Source organism: Chiloscyllium plagiosum, chromosome 5, assembly GCF_004010195.1.
Source record: "Chiloscyllium plagiosum isolate BGI_BamShark_2017 chromosome 5, ASM401019v2, whole genome shotgun sequence".
Classification (NCBI taxonomy): domain Eukaryota; kingdom Metazoa; phylum Chordata; class Chondrichthyes; order Orectolobiformes; family Hemiscylliidae; genus Chiloscyllium; species Chiloscyllium plagiosum.
Genome location: NC_057714.1, coordinates 18,467,911 through 18,485,974, shown reverse-complemented (window position 1 = coordinate 18,485,974; position 18,064 = coordinate 18,467,911). Strand labels below are relative to the sequence as shown.

The window sequence follows — 18,064 nt, the reverse complement described above, 5'->3', positions numbered from 1 at the left end:
GAGGTTCTGGATGGTCTGGGAGATGATGGTTTGGTGGTGGGAGGTGGGGTCATGGTCAAGGGGGCAGTAGGAGGAGGTGTCCGCAAGCTGGCGTTTAGCCTCAGCGGTGTAAAGGTCGGTGCGCCAAACTATTACGGCGCCTCCCTTGTCTGCTGGTTTGATAGTGAGGTTGGGGTTGGAGCGGAGGGAGTGGAGGGCTGCACGTTTCGAGGGTGAGAGATTGGAGTGGGTGAGAGGGGTGGAGAAGTTGAGGCGGTTAATGTCGCGGCGGCAGTTGGCTATGAAGAGATCGAGGGCGGGTAAGAGGCCAGCACGGGGTGTCCAGGTGGATGGGGTGTGTTGGAGGCGGGAGAAGGGGTCGTCAGAGGGTGGGCGAGAATAGGGCCCCTCAAAGATCAGCAAGGCAACCTTTGTGTGGAGCCGCAGGCGATGGGAAATATACTAAACGAGTATTTTGCATTAGTGTTTACTGTGGAAAAGGACATGGAAGGTATAGAAAGTCGGAAAATAGATGGTGACATCTTGAAAAATGCCATATTACAGAGGAGGAAGTGCTGGAGGTCTTGGAACACATAAAAGTGGATAATTCCCCAGGACCTGATCAAGTGTATCCTAGAACTCTTGAGGGAAGTTAGGGAAGGATTGCTGGGCCTCTTGCTGAGATGTTCATATCATCGATTGTCACAAGTGAGGTGTCGGAGACGGGAGGTTGGCTAACGTGGTGCCACTGTTTAAGAAGGGTGGTAAGGACAATTCAGGGAACTATAGACCAGTGAGCCCAACGTCAGTGGTGGAAAAGTTGTTTGAGGGAATCTTGAGGGACAGGATGTACATGTATTTGGAAAGGCAAGGACTGATTAGGAATAGTCAACATGGCCTTGTGTGTGTGAAATCATGTCTTACAAACTTGATTGAGTTTTTTGAAGAAGTTACAAAGAGGAGTGATGAGGGCAGAGAGGTAGACGCGATCTATATGGACATAGGTAAGGCGTTCAACAAGGTTCCCAATGGGAGACTGGTTAGCAAGGTTAGATCTCATGGAATACGGGGAGAACAAGCCATTTGGATACCAAACTAGCTCAAAGGTAGAAGGATTGTTTTTCAGATTGGAGGCTTGTGACCAGTGGAGCGCCACAAGCATCAGTGTGGGTCCACTACTTTTTGTCATTTATATAAAAGATTTGATATGAGCTGAAGAGTTATAGTTAGTAAGTTTGCAGATCACGCCAAAATTGGAGGTGTAGTGGACAGCGAAAAAGGTTACCTTGAATTACAATGGGATCCTGATCAGCTGAGCCAATGGGCTGGGGAGTGGCAGACGGATAATTTAGATAAATGCGAGGTGATGCATTTTGGAAAAGCAAATCAGAGCAGGACTTATACACTTAATATATAATTAATTATATAATTACTTATATTTATAATATATTGTATAATTAATTATATAATGTATAGATAATTAATACAAAGAGACTTTGGAGTGCAGGTTCATAGCTCCTTGAACGTAGAGTCGCAGGTAGATAGGATAGTGAAGCTGGCGTTTGGTATGCTTTCCCTTATTGGCCAGATTACTGGGTACAGGCGTTGGGAAGTCATTTTGCGGCTGTACAGGACTGTGGTTAGGCCACTGTTGGAATATTGCATGCAATTCTGGTCTCCCTTCTAGTGAAAGGGTTCAGAAAATATTTACAAGGATGTTACCAAGGTTGGAGGATTTGAGCTACAGGGAGACATTGAATAGGCTGGGACTGTTTTCCCTGGAGCATCGGAGGCTAAGGAGTGACCGTATAGAGGTTTATAAAATCATGAGGGCATGGATAGGGTAAATAGGCAAGGCCTTTTCCCTGGTGTGGCAGAATCCAAACTAGAGGGCATAGGTTTGGGGTGAGAGGAGAAAGATATAAAAGAGACCTAAAGGGCAACTTTTTGAAGCAGAAGGTGGCGTGTGTGTGGAATGGGCTGCCAGAGGAAGTGGTGGAGGCTAGTACAATTGCAACATTTAAAAGGCATCTGAATGGGTATACGAATAGGAAGGGTTTGGAGGGATATGGGCTGGGTGCTGGCAGGTAGGACTAGATTGGGTTGGGATATCAGGCCGGCATGGACATGTTGGACCGAAGGGTCTGTTTCCATGCTGTACATCTCTATAATTCTGCCACAGAAAGGCTACCAACATTAAAGACCCCTCCCAACCTGGTGATGCTCTCCTACAATCTTTCCCATTAGGCAGAAGGTACAGAAGCTTGAATAACCACCAACAGGTTCAAGAACAGTTTCGTCCCTGCTATTATTAGACCGATAAACAGACACTAACTTCAAACAAAGCTGATCTTGTTAATGTTGATCTTGCTTTATGCAATTCCTGTGTCATGTAACCTATATGCCTCACTGTTTAGGCAAATGGAACATTGTCCTTCATTGGTAGAGGGATGAAGTTGTGCTGCGGATGGATAGAGTGCTAGTGAGGCCACACCTGGAGTACTGTGTGAGGTTTTGGTCTCCTTACTTGAGAAAGGCTTCACTGGCATTGGAAGAGGTGTAGAGGGGATTGGCTATGTTGATTCTGGAATTCAGAGGGTTTGCTTATGAGGAGAGATTGAGTAGACTGGGACTATACTCATTGGAATCTAGAAGAATGAGGAGGATCTCACAGAAACATAAAACAATGAAGGGGCTAGCTAAGATATAAGCAGGAGGTTGTTTTCACCAACAGGTGAAACAAACTAGGAACCAGAGCCTCAAAACAAAAAGCAGCTTTCGGATTGAGTTGATGAATAACTTCTTCATCCATCTGTGAATCCTAGAATTCTCTGCTCAGTGAAGCAGTTGAGACAACTCATTGAATGTTTTTTTAAGGCAAAGATAGATCGATTTTTGAATAATAAAGGAATTAAGGGTGATGGTGAGCAGGTGGATAAGTGGACCTGAGTCCATGACAAGATCAGCCATGATTGTATTGAATGGCAGAGCAGGCTCAATAGGTCAGAAGGCCTACTCATGCTATTTCTTACGTTACGTTATGTTTCTACTAGTAAAACAGACTATGACCCAAGGGCACAGCCTTAGAGTAAAGGGACGACACTTTAGAATGGAGATCAGGAGGAACCTCTTCAGATGATGAGTCTAGAGAACTCAATGCTATAGAAGTCTTGGAGGCCAAGTGATCAAGTGTCTTTAAGACGGAGATAGAATTTCAAATTAATAAAAATCTATTATTTGTCATAATGGGATTTGAATCCAAGTTCCAAGAACATTACCTGGGCATCTGGATTTCTAGCCCAATAACAATTCCACTGGCCAGCTCTGGATCTATAAGGGATCAAGGCTTGCAGGAAGAAGGAAGGAGAATGGGGTTGAGAAACAAAACAGGAAAAAGTGAGGATCGCAGACGCTGGAGGTCAGAGTTAGTGTGGCGCTAGAAAAGCACAGCAGGTCAGGCAGCATCCGAGGAGCAGGACAATCGACGTTTTGGGTATAAGTCCTTCATTAGGACGGGCATCTGCGCAAAATTTCGATGCCCCTGCCTCTCAGGTGCTGCCTGACCTGCTGTGCTTTTGCAGCACCAGACTCTTGAGAAACCTATCAGCCATGATCAAAAAGCAGAACAGACTAATTAGTTGAATGGTCTAATTCTGCTCCTGGAGCTTCTAGTCTTATGATTATGAGAGAGATGGAAACCACTGGTGTAAATGCACATATGAAGCTCCAAAAGCTTTTTAAGGCATCAAGTTGATATACTTAGAGGGGAGGAAAGACAAGAGGGCTTGAATGGCGTTCAAACATTAGGTGGATCGAGTGGCCTGTTCCACAGCCATATAACTTATGAAATCACATCTTTAACAGAAACCTCATTGCGGGGTAATAATACATTTCCTTTAATGAAGCCTCCACGCCCTGCCATCACTTGCCCCATCAAAAACACTAAGGCATTCACCTAAAACTTAATGCCAGACAACACATCTTACTCGTCTGGGATGTTCTTCTGTGAACATCTCATTCTTTCATTCAAAATTACCATTTATCAAAGTATAATAAAAATGTTCTCTTACAAGATATGTATAGCTTTCACCTTTCAGTCTCTTGACCAAACTACTTTGCATGCTTCAAATTTCATTTCCATGTGAACTCAGCATGTAAACTCCCCAAACACAGGCATCCCCAAACCTTGCTATTTAATGCGATCTTGCTAGTTCCATCATAGCAACAAAAAGTAACTCCACTTGTGATCAATATCTTGTATCACTCATCACCTACATCCATCTTCCAGACCACAATCTATTTTCCCTGCTCCAAATTCCATTCCTTTGCTAATGAACTCATCCTTCTCCCTGACAACACTCCAAGACTAGAAGTCAAAATGTTCATGACTTGCATGTTACATTTTACTCCAAGATTTGCAGCATGTATCCCTCCCAACTCTGCAACAATGCCTAATTTCACTCCATCTCAACTCAACTAGTGCCAACAGACTACTGGCTGGTCTCATACTTTCTACCCTTCATAATCTTGAGGTCACCCAGAAAACTTGCTGTTCACAATCCAATCCCATTCATCAACATTTCTTTTGACAATGACCCAAACTGGTTCCAGCTCAAGCAACATTTTGATTTTAAAATCTCTACCCTTGCTTCCAAATCTCACCACTCCATACAGTGATTATCTTTACCAGCTGCTCAACTCTCCAAGATATCTGTGCCCATCTAATGCTGGTCACTTGAAAAATCCCAAACTGAAATCACTTCAACACTGGCATCTGTGCTTTTGGTCATAACAGGCTTAAGTTCTGGAAATGCTTCACGATTCTTTGCATTCTTCTAAGTGTCTCCTTAAAATCAGCTGGTTTGACTAAGATTCCAGTCATATGACCCAATGTGTCTCAGTGGCATATTTGTTTTATGAGTGTTCCTGTAAAGTATCAGGACTTTCATCCAGCAAGGATACAGGAATGACAATATATTTCCAAGTCAGGATGGTATGTGACTTAGGTACTTGGCACTTCCACACATCAGCCACCCTGGTCACTCTAGGTGGCACAGGTCACAAACTGGGAGACGCTGTCAAAACACTCTTGGTGAGTTGCACAGTACATGCTGTAAATTACAGCCAGAGTATGACATTGGTGAAGGAAACAAATGTTCAAGGCAATGGATGCAGTGCCAATCACTCAGACTGTTGTTGGAGTTGCACCAACCCAAGCATGTGAACAGACTTGTTATAACATAAAGGGGGCTCAAATGGCCCAGCACAGCTCTCCGAATGAATACTATGACGGAGTCCCATTCTCCAGCTTTCTTGCTGTATTGTTACACATTATTCAAGTTAGACAGCTATTTGAAAGGGAACAAAGTTAAAAATCACACAACACCAGTTTATAGTCAAACAGGTTTATTTGGAAGCACTAGCTTTCAAAGCACTGCTTCTTCATCACGTTGTTGTGAAGCAGGGCCATAAGATACAATTTATACCTAAAGACTACAGTCTCATACAGCTGAAATGATATATTGAACAAACATAGTAAATTGTTAAGTCTTCCATCTTTTAGAATGGGTTGGCTGGTTTTGGTTCTTTAATATGTAAATCCCAGAACTTCTTTTAAGTCATATTCTCAAGATACTTTAAGGTTTTATATCAGAAGGTGACATCTCAGCTCAGACAAAGTATTAAAGGTGTGAGGTTAGAGTCTGTCTGTTTCCCAATCTTGAGTCAGACTGGTTCTATTTCCAAAGTGGAATTTACAAAATATGACATGGATTGACCGCCTACAGGTTCTGCATGTTTTGAACAAAATAGAATGTATCTGCAAATATAATTCTGCAAATACAAATTCACCCCCCTGAAAAAAGAGACAGAGCCAGTGCGAGTGTGCATGTGCATGCACATGAACATGAGAGTGCGTTTGCATGTGCACAAGCTTGGCAAAGTGCATGCTCTTGTGGGAGGGGTGCATGTGTGGAGGGGGGGCACATGTACACATGTGCGTAGTGCAGTGTGACATGAATCCAAGGTCCCATTGAGGCTATTCCCATAGGTAGCAAATTTGGCTATCAGCTTCTGCTCAGCCAATTTGCATTGTTGCCTGTCCAAAAGTCTGCCTTGGAGGATGGTCACCCGAAGGTCCGAGGCCGAGTGTCGCTCACCAGTGAAGTGGTCACAATAGTTCGCTTCTCTAGCATCCACCCTAATCAAATTAAAATAGCTATTCCCTACTGACAAGCCCTATGCATACAAAGGATCTGTTCAAATAAGGAGGAATGTGACAGACACCTGAAGGTGCTCAAGGATGCCCTCATAAGAACAGGGTACAATGCTCAACTCACCAATTGTCAGTTCTGATGTGCCACAGCAAGAAACCGTGATGACCTCCTCAGGAGAGACAGGGTTGCAACCGATAGGAAACCCTTCATTGTCCAGTACTTCCCAGGAGCAAGCACCTCTCCAAGACCTTCCCTACACCTCCACTTCCCACCTTTAAACAACCAAACCTTAAACTGATCACTGGTCATAGCAAACTGCCTGAGATTCAGGACAATGTCGACCACCACACAGTACAACCCTGTCATGACAACCACCGCAAGACTTAGAGTGCCGACACCAATACCATCATTACATATGAAAATGACAAATGGTATGTTAGCCTTCAATGAGAGGATTCAAGTCCAGGAGCAGGAATGTCTTACTGCAATTGTACATGGCTTTGGTGACACCACCTGGAGTATTGTGCGCAATTTTGCTTTTCTTATCTGAAGGAAGATGTTCTAGCAATGGAGTGAGTGATTAGGATTCACCAGACTGATTTGTGGCATGGCAAGACTGACATATGAAGAGAGGCTGGATCAGTTAGGACTATATTCACTAGCATTTTGAAAAAATTTATAGGCTTCTGAGATCCCCTCTCAAATTCTAACAGGACTAAACAGGATATCAAAGGGACGTTGTTCCTGATGAGCAGACAGTACAGAACCAAGGATCATAGTTTACGGACATGGGACTATTTAGGACCGAGATGAGAAATCTTTCCACCCAGAGAGTGGTGAGCCTGTGGAATTCTGTGGTTGAGGCCAAATCACTGAACGTTAGATATAGTTCTCAGAGCTAAAGGGATCAAAGGATATGGAGAGAAAGCAAGAACCAGGTACGCAATTAGAGGATCAGCCACGATCATATTAAATGGCAGAGCAAATTCGAAGATGCAAACAGACAATTCCTGCCTCTATTTTCTGTGTCTCAATTTCCAGACAGTGCATCCACACCTTAACTACTGACTATATAAAAACATATTTTCTCACATCACCCTTGCATCTTTTGCACATCACTTTAAATCTATGTCCTCCCGCTCTTGTGCCTTTTTTGAGAAGAACGGTTTCTTCCACTGTATTGTCTCCATTCAGTTAATATCTCAACCAGGTTCTCTTTGGCCAGGTGTAAATGCATCTTTTGGTCCCAAATTTCTTTTTACTATTCCTTTCCTGTACATCATCTTGTAAAGAATTTGGTATTCCCTTTTACGCTAGCTTCCAGTCTTTTTCAAACTCACTGTTTCTCTTATTAGTTTTTCACCGCTCCTGTGATCAAAGGTTATTATGGAAAATAAAGGCTAATGTTTACCAGTATATGAATTCAGCCATTTAAAGTATAAGTAGTACTGTATTTCATCTTGGAGGTGCAGCTACCATGTTCATTTTTCACTCTTCTAAGGAAAACTCCACTGAAGTTGGCTTTCCAGAGGAGGGTGCAAGGCTGGTACAAAGCAACACCAGGAGACCAAGTCCATGGATTTTTGATGGTGCACGGGGGAAACGACAACAAGGCAGGGTGAAGCAAGTTGGGAGATGAGGACTGAAAGTCAGCTCAAGGTGGCCATTATCCACAGCTACAAAAGGAATGTGTCTATGATGGAGGCAGTGCAGTACTGATGCTGATGTCTGAAAGAGGTTCTTTGGTTCATAATCTGCTAATGCTGTACCCAGTCCATTGAGCTTGACACTTCTTTGTCAGTGGTATTTTGCCACTGCCTTCCACTTTCAAGGAGAAGGCAGGGAGGTAGGTCCTAAGTCTACTTCAACCAGAAAAGGAATCCATTAACATTATTCAGAAAGAACATCAAATCAACTAATCAGCATTTTCATAAAGGGAAGTACTTAGAAGCTAAAGAAAGATCAAACGGCGTTATTGAAATGGAGAAAACTTTCAAAAGGGTGAAACAAAAGGGACTTGGAGGTACTCGTGCATGAAACACAGAAAACTGACACACAGGTGCAGCAGGTAATCAGAAAGGCTAATGGAATGTTGACCCTTATTTCAAGGGGATTGGAGTAAAAGAGTCAGGAAGTCTCATTGCAATTGTAAAAGTTGGTGGTGAGACCACATCTAGAATACTGAGAGCAGTTTTGGTCCCCTTATTTAAGCAAAGGTATCATTTAACTAGAGGCAGTTCAGAGAAGATTCAGTAGGATGATCCTTGGTATAGAAGGGATTGTCTTATGAGTCAAAGTTAAACAGATTGGAACTCTACTCACTGGAGTTCAAAAGAATGATAGGTAATCTCAATTAAGCTAACAAGATTCTTCAGGGTTTTGACAGGGGAAATGCTGAAAAGATGTTTCCCCTCATGGGAGAGTCTAGGTCCAAAGGTCATAGCCTCAGAATAAAGTGGTGCCAATTTAAGACTAAGGAGGGATTTCTTCTTTCTGAAAGCTGAAAGTCTTTAGAACCCTTTGTACAGAGCGCTACGGAGGCAGGCAATATGTATATTTAAAGGTGAGATAGATAGACTCTGAAATCTGAAGAGGAATCAAGGATTACAAGGAAAATGCAGGAAAGCAGACATGTGGGCGGCACGGTGGCACAGTGGTTAGCACTGCTGCCTCACAGCGCCAGAGACCCGGGTTCAATTCCCACCTCAGGCGACTGACTGTGTGGAGTTTGCACGTTCTCCCCGTGTCTGCGTGGGTTTCCTCCGGGTGCTGTGTGGACTTGTTGGGCCGAAGGGCCTGTTTCCACACTGTAATCTAATCTAATCTAATCTAATGAGGAATATTGAATCAGCTATGATCCTATCGAATGGTGAAGGCAGCTAGAGGGGCCGAATGGCCCACTGCTGTTCCTATGTCTTACAGTCTTAGAAAGGAATCTGAGGAACTTGAGAGAATACTGAAACCAATTCTATCACACAGGCAATGAGAAGATACAAAATCAGATTATCAAGGAATAACAACATAACCCTGTTACATAGATAAAACTAAAAGGAAAATTTAAGTAGGGATAGGATTATTGAATGATAAAGGAGAAGGTCATAATTTTTCTATGCTTCTACACGACTTATGCTGCTTCAGTTTTTAACTGAAGAATGTAAAGAAATATATATTTCACTTGATGACCTTGAAATGAATATAGTTTTGACTGAAAGGATGTATGTATTTGATAAACTAGCAAAACTAAAAGAGGATAAAGCTCTCTGATGGATGGTATGTAGCAATACACACTCAACCAAACAACAGAGGAGCCAGGATAGCCACCAAATAAAACTCAAGGGAAGAGGAAATATTGCCAAACGACGAGTGAACAGCTGATGTTGCTTCATTTGGAAAAAATATATGGACTAATTGATAGGAAAGACATTGGGACTTTACTTTAAAAGTGATAGAAGAACAAGACAACAGAGGAAAATGATGGTCAACATGAATTCAGAAAGACAAAGTCATGCTTACCTAACCTTAAAGAATTATTTGAAGAGGTAATGGAAAGAGTAATTCAGTTGACAACATATACTTCGATTTTCAAAAGAATAAAGTATGGCAGAATTGGGCCCAAAATTGGGTATTGTGAAATAAAGGACTGATTATTGATTAGACAGCATATTAGCTAAGAAGGGCTAGCAAAAGCAGAGAATAGCATAAAAGATAGTTGATCTGATTGAAGCAAGATAGAAAGCAGTGCTCACAGGATCAATACTGGGATCATGGTTACTTAGAACTTGAATTAATGTGATGTAAAAAGTAACAATATCAAAATTTAGATGTTACAAAATTGCGAGGGCAGAGTTAACACTGGGCAAGAATGCACTATTAGAAGTCTTAGAAAATGAGCAGTTAAGTGGGAAATGAACCCTAGGTAAATATGAAGTGCTACACTTTGGCAGGAATGAAAAAAACCCATCATCTACACCTAAAAAAAACTGAATGGTCAAGAAGAGCAAAGGCCAACAACGCTAACAAATTATTTGAAGTAGGACTGCAGATGAGCTAAATAATTAGAAAATGCTAACAAAGCAGAGATTTAATTTCCAGAAGTACACATTTCAAATTTAGGGAAGTTAGGTGGTCAAGTGATACTTCAAGAACTGTGCACAATTTTGATACCAATATCATGGGAAAGGAGATTAAGCATAGGAGAAAGTATAAAAAACTATATTTCCTTGTGCAGACAAGGATTTTTATCAGAACTGAGACACAACAGCCATCAGGAAAGATTGACTAGATTGCAGTGTTTTAGACAAGAAAAGACAGAGGTGACCCGATAGAGATCTTTAAAATTACAAATGGCTTGGTATGTTTGGAGAACCCGGCCCAGATTTTCACATTAAAAATACTAGCGAGGTTACCTTTAAAGATTAATGAGACATCTGCAGTTAAAGCAGATTAGGAAGTTGCTGTCCGAGTTGCCTTAGTCCCCAAAACTTTTCTATATGATGGTCCAGTCAAGAAACTCAGCATTCAGACAGAAGATTGGTGTGGTGTTGTATTAAGACCATAAGATCTAGGGGATATAAGCCATTCAGCCTATTCAGTCTGCCCTTCTACTGAATGAGATCATGGTTGATCTGATAGCCCACAACCTTTGATTCCCATGCTGATTAAGAATCTCTCAGCTTTAACTAAACATAACTAACACAACCTCAACAGCCCCCCACCATAGTAAAAAATTCCACAGATTCACAACCCTCAGAAGAAATTCCTCACCTGTGTCTTAAATGTGCAATAAAAATGGAAAGAACTGTGTATGCTGCAAATCAGAGTCAAAAGAAAAAAAATTACTGGAAATTTTCAGCAGGTCTGGCACCATGTATGGAAAGAAATCAGAGTTAACATTTCAGGTCAAGTGACTCTTCCTCAGTTCTGTCTCTTAAATGTGCAACCTGAGAGAATGCCTTCTGGTCCTAGATTCATTCACTAGAAAAAACAACCTTTCTACGTCTACACTGTCAAGTCTCCCAAGAATCTTGTGCAGTTTATTAGTACAGGCCCAATCTACCCAGCATCTCCTCACTAGAGTACTTGGTATCAGCATAATGAACCTTCTCCAGACTGTCTTCACAATGCCAGTACATTTTTCCTTAGATAAGGGCCCAAATTGTTCACAGTATTTCAGTTGCAGTCTGATTACTGCCTTGAATACCTCCCTACTTTTATATTCCATTCTCTTTGAAATATAGGCCAACATCAACATTCCATTTGCTTTCCCAGCTGAACTTGAATGTTAGCTATTTTGTGATTCATGCAGGACGACACGGTGGCTGAGTGGTTAGCATTACTGCCTCCCAGAGACCCAGGTTTAATTCCACCCTCGGGCGACTGTCTGTGTGGGGTTTGCACATTCTCACTGTGTCTGCGTGGGCTTCCTCCAGGTGCTCCAGTTTCCTCCCACAATCCAAAGATGTGCAGTTTAGGAGAACTGGCCATGCTAAATTGCCCATAGAATTCAGGATGTGTAGGTTAGGTACATTAGTCAGAAATAAATGTAGAGTAATAGGATAGGGAAATGGATCTGGGTTGGTTACCCTTCAGTGGGTTGGTGTGGGTTTTTGGGCCTAATGGCCTGTTTCCACACTGTAGGGATTTTATGAGGTCACCCAAATCCCTTTGTTTTGTAGCTTTCTGCAGTCTTTCTCCATTTAAATAATACTTAGCTCCTCCATGCTTCCTGCAAAAGTGCATTTTCCTACATTAAATTCTATCATGTGATTGATTCACCAGCAAAATTAAGGACTCATCTACTCTATTGTACTAATTTTTAAAATAAGTTATTAATCTTAATCATTGCCAAGCAACCTAACTGGCATTGAAAATTAACTTCTTTGATTGTGGATCTCATTCTAGATGACAAAGATTTTCTAAAAAGTGAAAAGAATTTGGAGAAGACTTGTTTGGAGTATAAATAGCTGTACAGATTAGTTAAGCTGAATAGCCTGTGCTGTATCTTCTTTGCAAATCTATAATTATAAGCCAATAGTAAAATTCCTATATTCAACAATCCTGAAGAAATTTAAAGCCAATGTTCAGAGTACAGCTAAATTAATGCAAGTCATCATACACTAAATAAATAGCTGAAAGACCAACGCTCATCTTCAGTGAAGAATTTAATGTCAGTATTTACTGCGTACCCTTTCATTTGCCTGATAGCTGAAAGGTAAAATTGACTAGTCCTACTGGACCAGAGGTAAAAACAATGATTGCAGATGCTGGAAAACAGATTCTGGATTAGTGGTGCTGGAAGAGCACAGCAGTTCAGGCAGCATCCAAGGAGTTTTGAAATCAACGTTTTGGGCAAAAGCCCTTCATCAGGAAGGGCTACTGGACCAGAGGCTGTTCTTATTACAAAGAGACAATTATTGGTGGTTTAACCATAGGGTTATCGCACCTTAGGTATGGGGAGAAGTTGAGAAGTACAGTCCTTCATAGTAACCTCAGTGTGGGAACTGAATCCATGCTGTTGAAAAGTGTGTTGCTGGAAAAGCACAGCTGGTCAGGCAGCATCCGAGGAACAGGAGAGTCGATGTTTCGAGCATAAGCTGTTCATCAGAAACCAGATTCCTGATGAACAACTTATGCTCAAAACATCGACTCCCCTGTTCCTTTGGATGCTGCCTGACTTGCTGTACTTTTCCAGCACCACACTTTTTGATTCTGATCTTCAACATCTGCAGACCTCATCTTCTCCAAATTGAATCCATACTGTTGGCATTACTTTGCAACAAAACACCAACCATCCAGCCATCTGAACTAACCGATATCAGGGGATTTCTATGAGCACCAGATTTAATAAACCAAAAAATGAAATCACACATTCTTAAGTTTCCTATTAAATGGAGCTACATTGATTTACTATTCAGTCAGTTCATTTCACGATAAGTGATGGCAATTTGCATTGAGAATTTGCAAAATGATAGACAATAGAAAGGTAGTTTTGCCATACAGAAGCTGGAATCCCAAGACACTCCTCCACCAAGGAGGTGGAGGGTACACAATAAAGAAGTATTCTACAAACTCCTAAATACAAACTGTAACTGCAAGATAGAACTATATTTTTCATAATTTAAATTTGATATCAGAATTTAACTGAACCATATAGTTAGATTTTATTTGAAGAAAAAGAACATTTCACTCTCATTCAGGTGACATTTGGCATATGTTAATGGAGGCCAGCAATGACTTATTATAGTAAAAAAAACTTTAAATCAATGAATATTAACCCCAATTACTGTACTATTACTATTCTTTTTCCAGGAAGGATCAAATGCATGCAAGGCTTCCCTGTAATACATTTCAAGAACACTAAATGTGTTTAGAACATTTAGTTAACATAGATCTACAAAGTCAACAAGTGTGGTGCTGGAAAAGCACAGGTCAGGCTGTGGGAAGATTCGACATTTCGGGCATAAGCCCTTCATCAGGAATTTGAGTGGGGTGGGGTTGGAGGGGAGGCACTGAAAGATAAAAATACAGTCCAAAAAATGCAATATTAGAAACACTTCACTTCTAACAAGGTTTTAACCTGTGCGCACTATACTTCATAAAATCAGTAAACAGGAAGACTTAGAACCGGAGAGTCAGAGATTTACAGCATGAAAACGGACCCATTGGTCCATTTCATCCATGCCGACCAGATATCCTACATAAATGTCATCTCATTTTCCAGCATTTGGCAAATATCCCCCTAAACCTTTCCTATTCATATACCCATCCAGATGCTTTTTAATTGGTGTAATTGTACCAGCCTTCACCACTTCTTCTGGCAGCTCAGTTTCCTTTCAACTCTTTCCCTTCTCACCTTAAACCTATGCCCTCCAGTTTTGATTCCCCCACCCCTGGGAAAAGACTTGTCTTTTTACCCTACCATGTCCCTCATGATTTTATCAACCTCTTTAATGCCACCTTTCAGCCTCAAACACTCCAGAAAAAATAGCCCCAGCCTTTTCAGCCTCTCTCTATAGCTCAAATCCTCTAACCCTGGCAACATCCTTGTAAACCTTTTCTGAACTCTTTCAAGTTTCACACCATTCTTCCTATAGCAGGGAGACCGGAATTGCACACAGTATCCCAAATGTGGTCTGACCAATGCCCTGTATAGCCGCAACATGATCTCCCAACTCCAACACTCAAATGCACTGACCAATAAAGGAAACCATACCAAACACCTTCTACACTGTCCTATGTACCTGTGACTCCACTTTCAAGGAACTATGAACTTGCACTCCAAGGTCTCTTTGTTCAAAAACTTTGTCCAGGGCATTACCATTAAATGTATAAGTCATGCCGTGACTTACATGTCCAAAATGCAGGACCTCACATTCACCTAAATTAAATTCTATCTGCCACTCCTCAGCCCATTGGCCCTTCTGATCAAGATCCCACTGTACTCTGAAATAATCTTCTTTGCTACCTGCCACACCCACAATGTTCACATTTATATAAACAAAAAGCAGTGGATCCAGCACCAATCTCTGTGGCACAATACTGGTCACAGGCCTCCAGTCTGAAAATTGTTACAATTCGTAACAGTCAGAGTTAAACTACAAGAATGAGCAATATTCAGGTAAAAGGAATGATGATAAATTCTTAAGGTTTTCTGAATCAGATACCAACAAAGGCAAACCAGTCTGAGTTCTGGAAGTATCAGCATTCAAATGCAAGACAATCCGTTTTTTGGGGTCAGACTGTGTGTTTCTACTGACATGAAATGTGTACAATATTTTTAGGTTCAAAGATAGCCATTAAGCAGTTTAAGCAAAAATAAAACAGTCTTTTTATCTAAATGAGGAGTCTATTAATTTAATGGAAATAAGGAATTTCAACAGAAGCCCGATAATGCTGCAGACTACTTAAACTTTTCCAAATCTGATTCTCTTTTTCACAGTACACAAATCAGACTGTGAAAGATGTTCAAATGTCAGATACATAATTGCTATATAGTGTATTTTTAAAACTATTTACATCCTCAAAAACAGCAAATTCCAGAAGGTTCAACAAATTTCAGTAATAAAACAAGCTTAAGAAACATTCATCCAACATCAACCCGATTTATTTTTTCAGTTTTATGAAATATTAGGGCCATTCACAGTGGAGAACTTCACCAACCAAGTACAGTCAAGAGAAAGTTATCTTCGACTTCTACAAACATTATTCAAAAATATTCAGATTTTCAACTTTTACATAAGAAATAGATCCCTTAGCTCCACTCTAAAAACAATGACAATTGCTAACAGACTCAAGAACCCAATGGGTAACACATTTAACCCCCAAAGTAAAACTAATACTAATTTTGAATATTGATATACAAAAGCCAAAAATGTGTTTGCCCGTCCATTTTCTTTGTTATCCCATCAAACCTTCCATATAGAAACACATCAATAGCTGCTCAAACTCTTTTGTGAATTAGGCTAATGGCTGAACATGAAAACCTGCCACATTCAATTAGAAGGTTCAGTGATTCAGGCCAGTCTTAAAATAATGGCATTACTAGTTAACCTTCAGGTTATGCCCACACTAACAAAATAACTGATCAGAAAAACAACTAGTTAGACTGAAGTCAGCTACACCTCTCAATACAAATCTTAAAATCCAGACTGACCTCACCTAACTTGCAAAAATGTTTCAGTTTGTCACAATTCCCTATCTGAAAAGCGACAGACTCCTTGATCCTCACATTGCTTGTGGGACCACGCCATACATGCCTTTCTCACCTCTGAGACGTGTAAACAAAGTCAGCAGTTTCTACAAAAGGTTCCTACATTCAGTAGAAAATGATGAATTTAGAGGAAGCTATGATCCCTTTCTGGAATAAGAACCAAACTGCTCTCGTTTAACCTCTTCTCTTTCCACAGATACTTCCTGACCTGCTCAGTATTTCCAATATCATCATTTTCTTATTTACGATTTTAACAACCACAGTATTCCTTTAACAATAATTTTCATTCTCTTGTTCTTGCCCTACTATACTTCTCACCTCCATCCCACATCATGAAATCTATGGTCTAAGTTTCTCCAACAGTAATCACATGAGACTCCTTACCCTCCATTTTTACACATTTTATTAATCCATCTCATCTCCCTTCAAGTCTCCGTTTAACACCACATTATTCAGAACCTTCTTTAGCTCCCTATTCCACCTTCGTTTTTTTCTCTCTCAATCCTCTTATTCTCACTTCAAAATTATATTTCTATTTCACCACACTTGGTCTTCCATTTCGCTCACCATTGTCTTACTCCAATTTAGACTTGCTGACTCCAAGTGTCCAATTCTATTTCCCTCCATCACTCAGCTTTCTTTGACATCTCCTTTAATGTTGGTTGGTACATTGTTCATTTTAGTACTGAACCTCAAGTCAAAATATCCCAGTTTCAATTCGTTCTCTGTGGCCATCTCAAGCCAGCTTTTGGAATTGGTTAGAAAATCTGACCCGGTGAGGGAAATGTAAAAATCAACCTACCAAGCTAGAAGACCGGCTGAAGGGTTGGTATAATCCGTACCCGGTCAGAATCATAGTCAGGCTTGGTGATTGCTGATATCAACCGGAGTCTCCACGGGATCCGTCAGCCACAAATCCCAAAGTTATCCCAGCTCACGAAATCCCTGGCATCCCTCTCGACCACCCGCCCCCAACAGTCTGATATCCCCTTCCATGTCCTACCTTCCCTCTCTCATGCGCTGAAGTTTCCCATTCTCTTCGACTTTACCTCCGGCCCGTTTCCAACGGTTTCCTTTATTTCGCGACTACTTCGGTTCTGGGACACACTTTCCCCACACCGTCGCCAGATCTTTTCTATTTCCTTGTGCAGCCTTCGATTCCTAAAATTTCCTCCAGCCCGAACCTTCTCGTCCTGCATCTGCCACAATGTGAGTGTGTGTGGGCCCGGTTTCCGGGCCTGGCCCATCCCTGTGCTCCCGGAGAGCCCAGGGCTGCAGTCCCTCGTCTCCCACTCACTCACTCACCAGCTCGGAAAAACGCGGCGATATCGGCGTCCCCGGCGGGGTCCTCCGCCCCCTCTGCGGAGCTCATGTCGGCGGCGGCCTCGGTCTGTCCGGTTACAGTCCCTCCGGCGGAGCGGGGCGGGGGGAGGGGTGATGTCGATCCTTAAATCCTAACTGGCAACCAACCGCGCGGAGGGAGCGAGAGCGCGAGCGAGCGCTGCCACCTCTACCAGCTCTCCTCCATCTTGGAGCCGTGACTCACCCGTCCGGAAAAACATCGGCAAACCTCGGCAACTTCCGGAACTCCAGCCGTCCCAAGGTCACTGCTCCTCCAGCAGGACGGAGCGGGCGCGCAGCATCCCAACCCAAAGGTGCAAACCCAGCACCGAGGTTGCGCCAGCAGACACAAACGTCAACGTGCATGTGAATTGATTCCGATAGCACACATCTAGAGGGGTACGGACTTCAGGTGGAAGGGATGCACAGAGACAGGGGCAGTTAAAATTCACCAATGTGATACTGTCATGTTGTCATACCGAAGGTATGAGCCCATTCGAGAGAGACCGAAATTCCTCAAATTGGAAAACAGTCACAGTAACTAAAGCCACAACTACGCAATGGAAATGTGAACATGCGAACGGTTATACTGCAATAGAAATACCGAATTCACAAATTTGCATATTCAAAACGTATCTAAGAGCTGAACAAATGTCACAAAGCGTATTTAGGGAAAAATATGAAAATATACGCAACTTTACGAATTGGATGTCTTCATTTTAAACACGTGCAAATGAATATGCATCGACAAAACATAACTAAATATTTCTTAAATGTACAATGTTCTGAATGTATGTTATAAATACACAATCCAAACCAT

At 41.7% G+C, this 18,064-nt stretch overlaps 1 protein-coding gene across 1 annotated transcript in view; it reads right to left on the bottom strand.

The window, feature by feature from the left end:
* LOC122550233 (triple functional domain protein-like) overlaps positions 1 to 17,811 on the bottom strand; it is a 561,659-nt gene extending 543,848 nt beyond the window's left edge. Inside the window, exon 1 of the mRNA XM_043690993.1 lies at positions 17,209 to 17,811. Coding sequence (XP_043546928.1) covers positions 17,209 to 17,275 — 67 coding nt within the window. The 5' untranslated portion in view covers positions 17,276 to 17,811. The remainder of the gene's footprint in view (positions 1 to 17,208) is intronic.
* Positions 17,812 to 18,064: the final 253 nt, after the last annotated feature.